Source organism: Sus scrofa, chromosome 10, assembly GCF_054392235.1.
Source record: "Sus scrofa isolate SSC_HxYL_T2T_F1_AM1 chromosome 10, Sscrofa_HxYL_maternal_Yorkshire_Landrace_v2.0, whole genome shotgun sequence".
Lineage (NCBI taxonomy): Eukaryota > Metazoa > Chordata > Mammalia > Artiodactyla > Suidae > Sus > Sus scrofa.
Genome location: NC_139392.1, coordinates 15,368,808 through 15,384,901, shown reverse-complemented (window position 1 = coordinate 15,384,901; position 16,094 = coordinate 15,368,808). Strand labels below are relative to the sequence as shown.

The 16,094-nt window shown below is 48.2% G+C and overlaps 1 protein-coding gene across 2 annotated transcripts in view; it reads right to left on the bottom strand.

Annotated features, from left to right (window-relative positions):
- Window positions 1-16,094, bottom strand: part of CNIH3 (cornichon family AMPA receptor auxiliary protein 3) — a 208,091-nt gene that overhangs the window by 134,399 nt on the left and 57,598 nt on the right. For both annotated transcript variants that reach the window (XM_021064387.2, XM_084979249.1), the window contains exon 3: window positions 8,662-8,789. In XM_021064387.2, the coding sequence (XP_020920046.2) occupies window positions 8,662-8,789 (128 nt within the window). The remainder of the gene's footprint in view (window positions 1-8,661; window positions 8,790-16,094) is intronic.

Genomic DNA, 16,094 nt, shown 5'->3' with positions numbered 1-16,094 from the left:
ATCTCAAGGCATCCTTACAACTACCTCTGCATGAGTGGCAGTTGAATTAGCCCCACTTTGTAGCAGAGTTGATTTTCAAGAGACATGTTTACGTCAAAATGAAGGGTTTCCAAAGCCTTATTATCGGGTGACACAGAAGAAACTATTTTGGTTGTGTTTCGAGTTCCCAACTGAAATTTCAAGTTGAGGCCATGAGACACAAGCCACAGGAACAACATGAAATGGGAGTACAGCTGCGTTTCCCTGTCTGACGTCCCAGAGGCTACTGCTTTGGGAACTAAACCATCTTTTTGGCACTTTTAGCGCTACTGAAGGAAGATCCGGAATTCTGAAGCTATGATACATACTTCAAGACCAGCCTCTCAATGACCCATATGGTAGGATCTGAATAGCAGTCATCCACTGGCCACCAGTTATTAAGAATCCACTGTCTGGTCACTTGTGATGGAACATGATGGAGGATAATGTGAGAGGAAGAATATATATATGTCACTGGGTGACTTTGCTGCACAGCAGAAATGGCTGAACATTGTAAATCAACTATAATTTAAAAATTTAAAAAAAAAAAAAGGAATCCTCTGTGTCAGGGCCTGTGGGATGGAGTCATGGGGACACAGAAGTGGATAAAATTCAGTGGCTACTCTTGAGAAGCATACAATCTGGAGGGAAAGCAACTAGCTACAGCCGAGGGCAACAGGAAAAGAAGTACCCTGGCAGACACGTAAGCAAGTCAGGAACGATTAATCCCAACCACATGGCTCAAGGAGGGTTGGATTCGAATGGAAGCGAGGAAGATTCTACAGAGAGTTTAAGTAGAACACAGAGGTTTGAATGGCAAATTCAGGGAGGGCGAGGAGTGCCGTGTGACACGTGTGGGGCTGAGAGAGGCACAGTGGGTGACGAAGCAGGAGCGGGGAAGGCTGCCAGCAACCAGCCCGGCCCATCAGCCTCTGTCTGTGCCCCATCCGGCCCCCACGCCTTCCTAGGAGCCTCGCTCTCTTCCCTGCTTCGCCCTCCTTTGCAGCCCAGAGAGGCTGACCTCCCTAGGCTGCATCCACAGGGCTCATCCTCCAGCTTCTGGCTCGGTGACGTTAACACCAACCAGAGGTGGGAGAAGAGTAAGAGCCGGTATTTATCCCCAGGCTCCCTCCCTGACATGCTGATCCTACTAGGCAGACACTTCCTGCAGCCACGGCTACTGCTCTCCCTGCCTCTGGTGACTGTCCCTTCCTCCTCCTTCGGACTAAGGACCAGCCCCCCTCTATTGCGAACCCCAGTTGGTAGAAGTCTTCCCCCACCACCTGTTAGTTCCCTAACCCCCGTCTGCATCTCTGTGTGGCCTCCTTTCGCTAACTCTCCTCCCTTGCCACACTGGAGGGTGACCTGCCAGACAAGGTCCCTTGACAGAACATGCAGTGCTCAGCACCTCCCACACAGCCCTCAATGCCACCAACAACTGCAAATACCTCAGTAACTGGCTACGTTAACCCAACAGGATACAAGGACACAAGGAGATGAAGCTGAAGACAGATAAACACTGGCAAAGGGAATGACGCATGTGTTTCCTAGGGCTGACATAACAAGTACCACGAACTGGGTGGCTTAAATCAAAAGAAATTTTAATTTACTTTTTAAATTTTTTTTTTCCTTTTGTTTTTGGCCACACCCGTGGCATATGGAAGTTCCTGTCCCAGGGATCGAACCGAGCATCAGCGGCAACCCCAGCTGCCGCGGAGACAAAGCTGGATCCTTAACCCACTGCGCCACGGTGGGAATTCCCTAATTCATTTTTTGAAGTTTTTTATTACAGTTGATTCACCATGTTCTGTCCATGTCTGCTGTACAGCAAAGTGACCCAGTCATACATATATATACATTCTTTTTTTCATATTATCTTTTGTGAGAAATTTATTCTCTCACTGTGCTGGCAGCTGGAAGTCCAAAATCAAGTTATCAGCAGGGAACTTCCTGCTGTGGCGCAACAGGAACTGCGGTGTCTCTGGAGCTCTGGGACACAGGTTTGAGCCCCGACCTGGCACAGTGGGTTAAGGATCTGGCGGTGCCACAACTGCGGCTCGGGTCTGATCCCTGGCCCAGGAACTGCATGTGCGGTGGGTGGCCAAAAGAAAAAAAGAAATGTCAGCAGGGCCACGATCCCTCTAAAGGAAGGGGAGAGTCCTTCCTTGCCTCTTGCAGCTTCTGGAATCGTTGACAGTCCTTGGTCTTCCAGTCTCTGCATCTGTTACCACATGACCTTCGCCCTGTGTGTCCCCACCTTCACACGGTCTCCTTTTCTAGTCCCTGTCCACGTTTCCCTGCGGTCATATCAAATTTTGGCCTATCGTCAGGGCCTCGTCTTAACTTCACTGCATCTGTGAAGACCCGACTTCCAAATAAAGTCCCCTTCTGAGGTTGTGGGGGGTCAGGATTTCAATGTCTCTTTTTAGGGAACACAAAAGTTAACCCCCTGACACATGGGTTAATGCTAGGTGTCTGTGAATACCTCGTGTTTCTAAAGAGGCTGAACCTACAAAGCACAGGGCCTACAGCCGATTACTACCTGCCAGGCCAGCACCTGTGCCTGCCTTGAGGGGGATTTAAAAAGAAACCAGCCTCCTGGATTTGTTCATGGCAGATTCAATTCCACCAGCCCCTCTAATGAAGCTGTGAAAAGGTGAGACATGGAACGGGTCGTGTTTGTGAAAGACATGAGGAAGCTCAGGAGGGAAACGCTGCCTGGGTGATGATATATAATCATGGAGGCTATATTTAGACTCTTTCATTATAGAAAATAATACCACGTTCACGCTGGTCTTAACACTAGCTTTTTCCAGGTTTGCCTTCCTGAGTCCATTACTGCTACTTTCAAAGACTTTAACTCAAGAAAAATGATCTCTGTTCTTGCCATTGGGGAGGCCACAGACCTGCCACTTGGGTATTCCAAGCTGGCAACTGGTATTTTTAACAGTCATTTTTTATTGAATCCCAGGGGACAGAAATCTGGTGACATCTTTAGGTAGACCGACAATCTAAAAATTTTTTTTTTTTTTTTTTTTTTTTTTTTGTCTTTTTAGAGCCACATCTGCAGCGTATGGAAGTTCCCAGGCTAGGGGTCGAATCAGAGCTACAACTGTCAGCCTACACCACAGCCACAGCAACGCAGGATCCCAGCTGCGTCTGTGAGCTACACCACAGTCACAGCAACGTTGGAACCTTAACCCACTAAGCGAGGCCAGGGATCGAACCTGCCTCCTCATGGATGCTAGTTGGATTCGTTTCCGCTGGGCCACAATGGGAACTCCCAAGATCTAAAATTCTTAAATCTCAAACTGTAAACTGTAACTCTCCACTACCTCGCCCTATGAAACCAACTCAGCATTTCAGTTAACAAGCTTCACCCTAGATAAAGCATTATCCAAACTCTCCCAGCCGGCATTTAAGATCTACAGTGCTTGGCATAGAGTCACTATTTAGTAAGCGCCTATTAAACTGATGGATAAGGTAGTGTGTCTACAACTGGAGTACCCTATGCTTTCCCTATTCCCACCGTCCTGATATCTGCAAATCAACAGGATAGGCAGAGGGAAGTGGAAGCTGCCTTAAGCTCTGAACCACCAATTCCATGCCTAGAAAGGCTGCCCTATCTGGCTAGCCAGAGGAGAGTTGGTTTTTTTTTTTTTTTTTTTTGGCTTTTTAGGGCCACAGATGCGGCTTATGGAAATTCCCAGGCTACGTGTTGAATTGGAGCTGTAGCTGCTGGCCTACGCCACAGCCACAGCAACGCAGGATCTGAGCTGAGTCTGCGACCTACACCACAGCTCATGGCAACACCAGATCCAAAATCCACTTAGTGGGGCCAGGGATCAAACCCAAATCCTCATGGATACTAGTCGGCTTTGTTTCTGCTGAGCTACGATAGGAATCCCGAGAGAGTTAATTTTGAGCCCAAGAGGTAAAGGAAGAGGAGAATGGAAACACGGAAAGAATATTGGGCTGACAGTAAGAAATGCAGGGTTAAAAACCCCAGTTCTCCCTCTTATTAGATGTGGTTTTGAAAGCATCTCCTCTTCTGAGCCTCACTCTCCTCATTTGCCAAGCATGGCTAACCCCCGCTTCATAGGCTTGCTGTATTAAATGAGATACTGCTTATGCAAATGTCTCATAAACTCTAAAATTTATATGTGTTCTTTAATAATATTGATAACAATTAATTCTGAATAATTATATCTGAACAGCCAGATGCAATGTGAGACTTGATTTATGGGACTTAATTTATTCCATTTCATTAAATAACTGGACAGTCCCTCAAGAATAGAGGCACATAGGAACTTTGAAAACGAAATACAATGACATGTAAATAATTATTTATAAAAATCACATTTTGCATCGTATTCTCTAGGCCCCTCCAGCCTTCCTCCTGGAAACTGTACACTCTGGAAAACTGCAGAGTACGTGTTTGGCCGAAGAGAGAGAGAGAAAGGAAGGAAGGAAGGGGAGGGAGAAAGGAGGAAAGAAAATAATCTTCCCTCTCTGCCTCCCTAACTCCTTCCCCGCCTGGTTCCCTCTGTCCTCTTCCGCCATCTGTCTCCCCAGGAGCATCTGGGTTTTACCTTGGAGGGGCAGCATAAGTCACTGAGGTTCTGGGTGAATCTGGAGGAGGCTCCAGGTTCCTTTGATGGTTCAGAGTGGCTCATCTCCAAGACAGCCTGTTCTTCTGGCTAACCCTGACCACTCTGAGAGCATGCTCGCCTCTCATCAAAATCCCTGGTCTGGCAGAATTCCCATTGTAGCTCAGTGGTAAGGAACCTGACGAGTACCTATGAGGACTCAGGTTCATTCCCTGGCCCCACTCAGTAGGTTATATGATCCAGCGTTGCCATGAGCTGTGGTGTAAGTTGCAGACACAGCTCAGATCCTGAATTGCTGTGGCTGTGGTGTGGGCCAGAGGCTACAGCTCTGATTTGACCCCTGGCCTGGTAACTTCCATATGCCACAAGTGTGGCCCTAAAAAGACAAAAACAAAAAAAAACAAAAAAAAACCTGGTCTGAGAAGATGGAATAATACAACTGCACATCCCCCCACTGCCCCTACCTGAGTTCATTTCTTTTTTTTTTTTTTTTTTTTTTTTGTCTTTTTGCCTTTTCTAGGGCCACTCCCTCGGCATATGGAGATTCCCAGGCTAGGGGTCCAATCGGAGCTGTAGCCACCAGCCTACGCCAGAGCCACAGCAACTCGGGATCCGAGCCACGTCTGCAACCTACACCACAGCTCACGGCAACGCTGGACCCTTAACCCACTGAGCAAGGCCAGGGATCAAACCCACAACCTCATGGTTTCTAGGTGGATTCATTAACCACTGTGCCATGACAGGAACTCCTGAATTCATTTCTTCTGCCACATTATCTTTTGCATACAGACCTTCTAGCAAAGATGCTGATAAGTAAACGTACCAGCAGATTGACACAGAGCCATGTATCAAGTGGAAACACTCAGTTTCTCTGTGCCAGTGAACGAGTGGATCCCAGCGTAACACAAAGAACAAAGCTGAACAGTTGCTCTGAAGGACAACAAGCTGGCAACCAGTATTCATGAGGCCTCTGACGAATCAGACTCCCCCTCCTTCCCACCCCAGGTGGGAACCACGAGAGCTGCTGGAGATGCTTCTGGAAGACGTACCTGGCAGCTTCCAACCTGTCCCTCCAGCCTGTCCCCCCAAACGACACGCACGCCATGAAATAAGTGACATCGGTGTCTGTCTTCCTCGGCACCTGGGCGAAGGCTCTCAGGAAAAGAGAGATCCTCAAAATTCCCACACTTAATTCCCAATCCTCCCGTTAGCTTCCTGGATGACCATAAACAGGCTGGAGAGACTCTAAAATGGGGGTATTTGTGACATGACCACATGTGACATCATCAAACACGTTATTATCATGCATAGGCCTCAATTCATTATATTTGTTTTCTTTTTATGGCCACACCCGTGGCATATGGAGGGTCCCAGGCTAGGGGTCGAATCAGAGCTGCGCCTGCTGGCCTACACCGCAGCCACAGCAACGCCAGATCCGAGCTGCCTCTATAACCTACATCAAAGCTTGCAACGATGCTGGATCTGAGCTGTGTCTATGATCTAAGCCACAGCTTGTGGCAACACTGGATCCTTAACCCACTGAGCAAGGCCAGGGATCCAAACCCACATTCTCACAGACACTATGTTGGGTTCTTAACCCGCTGAGCCACAATGGACTCATTACATTTTAAAATACATTTCATTACTTTTTAAAAACAATTTTGTCTTCATATTACTAATCAAAAAATATATAGTCATGGAGAAAAGTAGTACGAAATCATGATAAAGCATTTGGAAATACAAAAGAAGAAAACCCAAATCACTTATGATTTCATGACCTAATGGAAACCGCTATTAGTTCTTGGCATTTCCTATTAATTTGTGTGTGTGTGTGTTAAGTATGCAGGTATAGATATAGATAAATGTGTGTGTGTGTGTATATATATATATATGTCTGTGTATATATACATACCTATAATTTCATACATACAAACTGTGTATTTTAACCTGCTTTATTGCTTAACAGTCTATCAAGGTTATAGTCTTTTTAGAAATCACTTTGCATGAACTTTCTGTATAATATTCCATCAGATGCTTTCCATAAAATCATGTCGTGCTATAAATACAGAGTGGAGTTACTGGCAACAAAATGTTCATCAGACAGAACCTGCCGTCAGCACCTGTTGTACCCATACCAGCCCTTATTTGACTCAGTATTTATCAGCACCAGCCCCTGTTTTAGGGTTTGCTGCCTTAGCAACAACCATCAGGCAAAGTTCACAATTTTATTCCACAGCCATTTCGCTGCTGCTTTTGTGAAATGAAGAAAGCCAAGTGTCCTATGGTAAGAAACAGTACTTTCTGTCAGGAGCAAAAAAAAAAAAAAATCTTAGGGGCTCATGTGATTCTTCCAACAGATGAGTGGGAAATAGAAGCCACTGTTTGCCAAGTCAGATGGCCCCAGGATTGGCAGCCGACTCAAGGAGCACCGCCCCCGCCCCCAGCTCTGCCTCCTCTAGTGGGCAGATGTGTGCTGGAGTCATCGTCATGCCCTGCCCCGCCCCTACCCCCGGCACCTACCTCCCCCACGTACACATGGCGAGCCCTCAGACGCATCAAGCTTCTCTGAGCATCTACGTCTGCTCTATGCTGTGTCAGAGGCTGAGGAGGAGTTGTGACTTCAAAGTTGGTGGGATGATAAGATACGAACCTTCCTAATAGAAAAGGCAGGAGAGGTAACTGTAGGTCGTGAATCTGCTGTGCCCCCACCCTGCTCTATGACCTAGGGTATCCCGGGGTGTCAGACACGGGCCCATCCACTGAAGCGGAGAGTGAAGGGGACACCTGAGTGCCCTCCAGGCCGCTGGCAATACCTGAGTGGCAGCACGGACCTCAGGCAGACCCTTCCAGGGGAGTAGGCAGGGTTTGTGTACTTAGCAGTGTGCTAGTGATGGGCTGTAGGTCAAGTTCTCTCAGGACTTGGAAGCCAAGCCAAAGAAACAATGGAACATCTTCAGCTAGGTCTTCCCTTTGCTGTGTTGATGCCCGAAAGATCGGGGTTTCAGGGAAAGCCGCTGACACCCTTTGATAAGGAAAGCTGCAGGCACCAAGCGTAGCCGAGCACACGGAGGTGTTTATGCATTGCCCGTAGCTCATCGTGACTACAGGATTCTCGGCTGCATTTCAGAAATCCAACCATGGTCTCAGATGAAATGTGAGATATTTGTGGCTCCCACCATGAAAAGGTACAGGAGCGTCACTGTCATCAGAGCCTGGATAAGGACATCAAACTTGACCTCTCTCCATTTCCTGCCCTGTTTTCATCTGGACTGGCTACATTTAGGCAGACACATCCCATGTAATGCAGGAGAGCCCCCAACCGCTAACAATTTCACATCCTACCCCCTTCACACCAGCGCAGAGGGTGCTTCTCTCTCCCAGGAGAGTCTCAGAAGATCAGAAATTGAATCTCATGGCTTGGGCCCCTGGTTTATCTCTGAAGCAACCACTGTGGCCAAGAGAAAGGGGTGAACCACACACCGGTGGGCTAGGAAGAGGAAACATCTTCAAAAGAAAATCAAGGTGCTATTATCATAGGAAGAGGAAATTGATACTGGAAGGCAAAAATAACAAAAGTATAGGAGTTCCCATTGTGGCTCAGTGGGTTAAGAACTCGATTAGTATCCACGAGGATGCAGGTTCCATCCCTGGCCTTCCTCAGTGGATTCAGAATAGCCGTGAATATAGGTCACAGACATGGCTTGGATCTGGCATTGCTGTGGCTGTGGCTGTGGCTGTGGTCGGCAGCTGCTGTTCGGATTGGACCCCTAGCCTGGGAACTTCCATATGCCACAGGTGTGGCTGTAAAAGAAAAAAAAAGAAAAGAAACAAAAGAAACAAAATAACAAAGAAGAGGAGAATCCATCCCTATCCTCTCCTTATCTCTACACAACCTTCTTTCCATCTCTGTAATTTCTACAATCTATAGTCTACATAATATAATCTATATCCCTAACATAATATAGCCAAGCCACATACATCCAAAAATTAAATCACTCTCTCCCCCAACCCAAAGGACATCCTGTTCACGTACCCAGCTCCAAGACCAGGGTCCCTGGGTCATGTGGGCTCCTCGCAAGGTCTGGATATGGCATCTCAGGGTCTGACATCCTTCAGACCACATGATAGACGTAAACACTCCCAACAAGTACAGCAGGGCTCCTGCAGACGAGAGTGAAGGCAACAGAGTCACACAGTAGAATGGCCCGTCTGGAAATGAGGAGGGGAAATGGCATATGTCGCCGTCGGCAGGTCCTCCTCCCCTACTGGGTGCTGCTGGCCAAGCACAGCGAGGACTCCCGGGCCAGCAGTGCATCGGGTCCTTGACCAGCCTGTCTGACAACGAGGCTGTGCCCTCTGAGAGGGTCCCCTCTGCCCGCTGCCCCCCATTCCCATCTGAGCAGCGACACCGGGCCCCCTTTCAGTCTGGGCAGGGTGGGAAAGCGGGGCTTGCCTCCAGGCTAAGCAGTCACAAGCCCTGTTAGCCATGCTGAGAACTCTCTGGCAGAGTAACTCCCTCAGAAGCTCACGACTCGGTACTCTTTCAGTCAATTTGCATTGGGTCATTTCATGGGCTATTAACCAAAGCAAGAGACACTGTCCTTAATCTAGACACTGGCTTGGGAGCTGTTTCTTAGCACCAGCCTGAGGGTTCTATCCTCCTTCTCAACGTGATGGCCTCCGCTGTGTCCTCTGCATCAGTGAAATTCAAAACTGCCCTGAAGTGGGAAAGCTCAGTGAATCTGCCTCTTGCCCCGCAGTCCAAGGGATAATTATGATTTTAATGAATCATTGATTTGTACCTTGACAACTGTCTCTCTTCTCCCATAGTCTATGATTAGAAGACGTTTTTATTTTTTATTTTTTGCTTTTTTTAGGTCCACACCTGTGGCATATGGAAGTTCCCAGGCTAGGGGCTGAATCAGAGCTGCAGCTGCCAGCCTACATCACAGCCACAGCAAGGCGGGATCCTTAACCCACTGAGCAAGGCCAGGGATCAAACATGCATCCTCATGGATACTAGCAGGGTTTGTTTCCACTGCACCACAATGAGAACTCCAGAAGACTTTTATAAAATCTTATTGACATAGAGAGAAGTACTGAAACCGCATAGGGATTATCACAAAGTAAGTACCCCAGGGTCAAGAAATAGGACAATGTTAGGACCCTCAGAAACCCCTCGCGTACCCTCCCAATCAGACTCCCTCCCTGCCTTCCAAGGTCACTATTCACCTGATTTCCAACACCATATATTATTATTATTATTATTTATTTATTTATTGTCTTTTTGCCATTTCTTGGGCCGCTCCTGCGGCATATGGAGGTTCCCAGGCTAGGGGTCTAATCGGAGCTGTAGCCACCAGCCTACACCAGAGCCACAGCAACTCGGGATCCGAGCCACGTCTGCAACCTACACCACAGCTCACGGCAACGCCAGACCCTTAACCCACTGAGCAAGGGCAGGGATCGAACCTGCAACCTCATGGTTCCTAGTCGGATTCGTTAACCACTGCACCACGACGGGAACTCCAACACCATATATTATTATTATCAGTCTTTTTAGGGCCATGTGCGACACATGGAAGTTCCCAGCCTAGGGGCTGAATCAGAGCTGCAGATGCCGGTCTACACCACAGCCATAGCAAGGTCAGATCTGAGCCGCATCTGCAACCTACACCACAGCTCACAGCAACACAGGATCCTTCACCCACTGAGCAAAGCCAGGGATGGAAACCTTGTCCTCATGGATACAAGTTGGGTTCATTACGGCTGAGCCACAATGGGAACTCCAACAATACCATACATTATTTTTGCCTGTTTTTTTGGCTTTTTTGGGTTTTTTTGGCTGCACCTGTAGAAGTTCCCAGACCAGGGGTCTGACTTGTACTGCAGCAGTGACCTGAGCTGCTACAGTGACAATGCTGGATCCTTAACCTGTTGCGCCGTAAGGGAACTCCCTATTTTTGCCTGTTTTTGAAGCTTACCTAAGTGGAACCTATAAGATGTGCTCTTTTATGTCGTTTCTTCACTCACAATTATATCCTCAACCTTCAGTGCCTCTGCTGAATGTAGCAATAGTTCACACAGAGAGCTCACTGGTGGTCCTGGCCACCCCTGAGCCCACTCTCAGTTTTTGCTTCTGCACATAGTATTATGAGGATGTGATGCACGGAGCTGCTGCAGCCATCTTGTGAACCATGAGGGGAAGGCCAAGAGAATAAGCAGAGATGCCAACTTAGAGCCCTGGTGTCATGGAGCTACTCAACCAGCTCCAGAACTATCACACCCAGGCTTGTTACATACACATGTTAGAAGCCAGGTTTTCTGTTCCTTACAGCTATATATACCCTAACCCTTCCATGACTAACTACCACAAACACTCATAAGCCTCTCTTCATGCAGCAGTGGCACACACAGAACAAGCAGGCATTCTGTCAACTGTCTGTTGTTTTTTGTTTGGTTTTGTCTTTTTTTTTTTTTTTTTTTTTTTTTTTTTAAGGGTCAAACCCGCAGCATACAGAAGTTCTCAGGCTAGGAGTCGAATTGGGGCTGTAGCTGCCAGCCTACCCCACAGCCACAGCAACACAGGATCCAAGCCACATTTCTGACCCATACCACAGCTCACAGAAACGCCAGATCCTTAATCCACTGAGCAAGTCCAGGGATTGAACCTGTGTCCTTATGGATACTAGTCAGGTTCGTTACTGCTGAGCCACAAAGGGAATTCTTCAACTGTCCATTGTTGAGTTAAAACTCTCTGTATTTGAGTTCCCTGGCGGCTTAGCAGGTTAAGGATATAGCATTGTCACTAGTGACGTGGGTTAGATCCCTGGCCAGGGAAGTTCCACATGTCACGGGTGTGGCCCAAAAAAACCCACAAAAAAAACAAAAACAAAACAAACAAACAAACACACTTCTCTGTATTATCAGCAACCCATAGTATACAAAGAGGACCAAGAAAGGAACACAAGCCAGAGATGCTCCTTCTGTCCCTGATTCTCTATCATTCTGTCCCCTTCCTTTGAATGAGGTTGAACCCTATGAAATTCATGATATTCACCCCTTACTGACCTACAAAAAAGGCATTTCATACATTTCAACCTAATTTCTTAATCAGGACAGAGGCCCTTTTATCCGCTTTTACAAAAGGCTGTCTCATGTTAACAAGTGTAGAAGCAGAGAAATTGCTTCCTTCACTTCCTTTGAGCAACATTCAGGAAAAAATAATAGTAAACAGGGCTAGAGAAGATGCCACAAAGGTACAGCTGTTGTCGAGTCCCCCTGGGGTTCCCAGACTTGGTCTCTGGATGCCCTAGACTAGCCCTATCCACTAGAACTTTCCACAATATGGAAACATTCTATTCTGCACTGTCCAATCCAGTGGTCACTAGCCACATGCAGCTGCTTGAGTCACACGAGCACATAAAATGTGGTCCAGTGTGACTGGGAGACTGAATGTTAGTTGCGATTAATTTGAATTCATTTCCATTTCAGTGGCTGCATGCCGGCTAGTGGCACCCATAGCGGGCCGTACAGCTCGCTCTAGATTTTAAATGACTGTCTCCATGGCCTCGTTTCCATGGCGGAAACTGACCTTGGTCCTGCTGCATCAGTTCTAGTAAAAAGTTAAGGCTAATGGTAAATACGACCTACATGGCAACTGCAGAAAAAGCCATAACCAGCCTGAGTCCTGAGCTGGATGAAGAAGGCCCAGGGTGTCCCTCCAGGGGGCTGCCGCTGGCTGCTGAGCGGGGTGCAAGGCACAAAGGCTGGAAGACCAGCAAGTGTTTTTCGTTCACTTCCCTCCACAGATCATCTCTGGGGAAACTTCAGGCACTAATACTGTCTCTTTGGTTTGGGTCTTTAGCTAAGATGAGGAGGAACGGTGGTGATGGTTCATTGGGTTTGTCCGCAAGTTTCTCAGCCTCAGCTGGGGTAAAACCAGACCTGTCATCAGAAATCAAAGTGTGTGAATGTGCTCCTCCTTCCCAGCACAGAGCTCTGCTTGCTCCAGCAGGGGGTCTGAGACAGGGCGGACAGCACTTCCTATGCCTCCATTCATCTTAGTTTAATGTATTACCTGCCTCTACGGGCGGAGCACTGTCATAAGCCCGGAAAAGACAGAGATGAGCAGAACAAAGTCCCTTTATGCGTGACAGTGAACTTTCAAGTGGCTCATTCTAAGAAGGCTTTTTGAAAATAATACCTGGAACGATCCTACCGTCTCAACACAGATTCCTGAACAAGGTACCCTGGTAGTTTTCTATTGAAAACTAGGTTCTGGAATTCTCGTTGTGGCTCAACAGGTTAAGAACCTGACAGAGTGTCTGTAAGGATGGGGGTTTGATCCCTGGCCCAGCTCGGTGGGTTAAGGATCCAGCGTTGCTGCTCTGAGCTGTGGTATAGGTCACAGATGCAGCTTGGATCCCGCGTTGCTGTGGCTGTGATGGAGGCCAGCAGTTGGAGCTCTGATTCGACCCCAAGCCTCAGAACTTCCATATGCCTTGGGTGCAGCCCTAAAAATTAAAAAAAAAAAAAAAAAAAATTTAAAAAGGAATTTTCTAGCCAGGATTAGCCCATGGATTATGTTGTCTGAAATCATGGTTCCTGCAGCAAGGGCCCAGCGGTCGAGTGCCAGAAAAAGAGCGAGACAATTTGATGGGAGTGAACTGTGGGGCTGCAGGAAGAGCTGGATCCCCCAGACCCCTGGTGAGAGGCTTTCTCAGATGGGGCGTCAGTTCCCGGCTGGGCTCGGCCCCCATATAAAGGTGCTAATGGGCCTCGTAACCTTCCTTGGGCCTCTTTACAGCACAGCTTTCATATTGACACCTGATCTTCATTCCGGACCTGCCTCAAACCCATGACATCCAGGGAGGAACAGGGCTCTGAATTTGATGGCTTTTCTTCCGGGCAAGAACCCTTGGTTATTAAGCACTTTTTTCCCCCATCTTAAATCCTGCACTGGGTCTCCTCGATTTTTTGTGATTCATCCTGCCTTCCTGGGTCTGCCTCCCAGTTCTTTTTGCAGGACAGGGGTAAAGAGTGGCCCACTTCCTATCAAAGAAGAAAGATGCCTCATGGAGGGGCATACACTCAGAATCAAAGACCCTGAAGAAACGCATTAGAGAAAGTTAATGGGTCCTTATTAACTGCATCGTTCTCCTGCCCTGAGAGGTATAGGCTACACCTAGGGAAGTTTAATAATAAGAGTCATAACAAGTACCAGTAGCATTGCCGTCGTCGTCATTATCATAATCAGTAATAACGCTAATACTAATAACAAGGCTGCTTTGCTTTCTGGGCATAAACCGAGGTCCACAAAGTGAATCATCAGCTTTAGCAAATGGGCACTTCTTGGAGTTTTGAAGGGTTTCACTGAAGAGGGTGTGGGACACGGGGATGTTATTTACAGGTATATGATATGCATTAGCGCTATAAAGTCTTCTGGGGTCCTTGCCGGTATCACCAATTCCAGAGTCAGCAAGTCCCACAATGATACTCGCAGCACTAACGGCCACTTATTAAGTGTTTACACTATTCGAAGGCTGAGCTACAGGGTTACAAACTTTATCTTATTTCATGTGCAAGACAACCCAACAGGGGGAGGTAGTATTATTAACTCCCATTATAAAGGATGAAACTGGGGCTGAAAGGGTTAAAGTAACTTCCCAAGGCCACACACCTGTCGGTGACAGTGAGCAATTCCAAGCCTGTCTTGCATCCCCAGCGTTTCGCACTCAATAAATGTTTATTGGAGTAATAATGCCTCCAAAAGTGCTTAGAAAGCTGTAGAGCATCGTAAAGTACAAATGCACGGGATTCCTGAAGCACCCTAGCCTGTGGCCACCTTTGGTGAGGCCGACTCTGCGGCCCATCCTCCCGGAGGGCCTGTGGCTCCCGTCCAAGATGCAGAAGCGGTGGTGCGCTGGTGGTATAGTGGTGAGCACAGCTGCCTTCCAAGATGCATAAACGTCCAAACATTACAAATGAACACCCTCTCCAGTTACAAATGACAACAGGGAAGCGTCACCCTGCTGACTTCCTAGACGACAGCGCCAGGTCTAGGCCATATTCCTTAGCCACTTCCAAACAGACCCACCGTCCCCAGGGCCCCGCAGACTCACAAGGTCCTCCTGGCTTGCCAGTGATGACATGCCAGTATCTCTCCTCGGATTTGCTCAGAAAGAGAAAAAAGAACACATTTCTCCTCGGAGAGAAATGCCCTAGAAGCAGAGGTACCAAAAGTCCATCCACCAAGTTACATCAACCCTCATGAGGCTGCCATCAGCCCTGCACCCGCCTGACAAAGAACGCTGCGCAGAGTGTAGGCTCAGGCATCCTGGTTTACTTGACAGCAGCTAAATACGTTTCCAGCCTGTCCTGTCTGCACACTTCACAGGCTAGTGCCCTGAGAATAAGGCTCCCGCTGAGGTCAGCACCACCCCACTCTCCACAGCAACTCAGGTCTCAGGGTCTGCAGGGGCCACCCCCACCCACCAGCCTCCATGAGGTCAGGAGAGCTGAGAGCTTCAGGGGGAGACCCAAGAGCCTGAGACAAACACACAAAACTCCAGATACATCCCACAGTGAGACCATTCTGATTTGCCCACCACAACACACAGGGTGTCCCATCTCCAGGATCCAGGGGAAATTCTGCCCCACCACACTCTAAGAATAGCTCCTCACCTCCTGGTCCCTGAAACAAAAGCTGGGCTGGGGGAATGGGTGGAGCCATCTGGCTTTATACCTCTGTCCTCCTAAAACACCCCGAGGGGGCCCAGAAAGGCCTCAAAAGGAGACAGTGTGTCATGACAGTGCTGCCTGGGGACGAGGCAGTGACAGCAGAGGGTAAGAAGATGAGCAGCAAAGTGAGCTGGCTGCCCCATCAGCTCAGCGCTGTTATATCCAGTGGGCGCCAAAGTGCCCATCCGGTCCTGTCCTGCAGGCCTGTGCCTGAGTCCAGGCACCTGGAGAAGGCTCTAGAGAACCCCCTCCCAGAAGGTCTGGGGTGTCTGGGGTGTACAGAGGGTTTGCACAGGCCCAACCTAAAAGCCGAAAGCCCATGACTCCTCACGGCAGCACTGCAGAGATCTGAGAATTTGCCAGTTGTGGTCCGTGGCTTGAGCTGGGCTCTGGAAATACAAGGATGAAGAGGATGCCTCAGAGTTCACAGTCTTGTGGAAAAACCACAACTGAGGCCAAAGAGCAAGGTTTGTCGTTGAATATGAACTGAGGCTGCACCCGAAAGGGCTTTCTGTGCCAAGTCGAAGTGCCTGGATTTTTATGCCTACATCTGTGATCTCTAGATTTTGTGGGTTGCAAAAGATGATCCAGAGGGTGAAGGAAGAAAATATTAAATTTTCCATACAATAGAGACAGACAGAGTGGAGTACCAGGGCGTGGGGGAGGAGGGAGCGGGAGTGACTGCTTAATGAGCACTAGGGTTCCTTTTGGGGGCGATGGAAG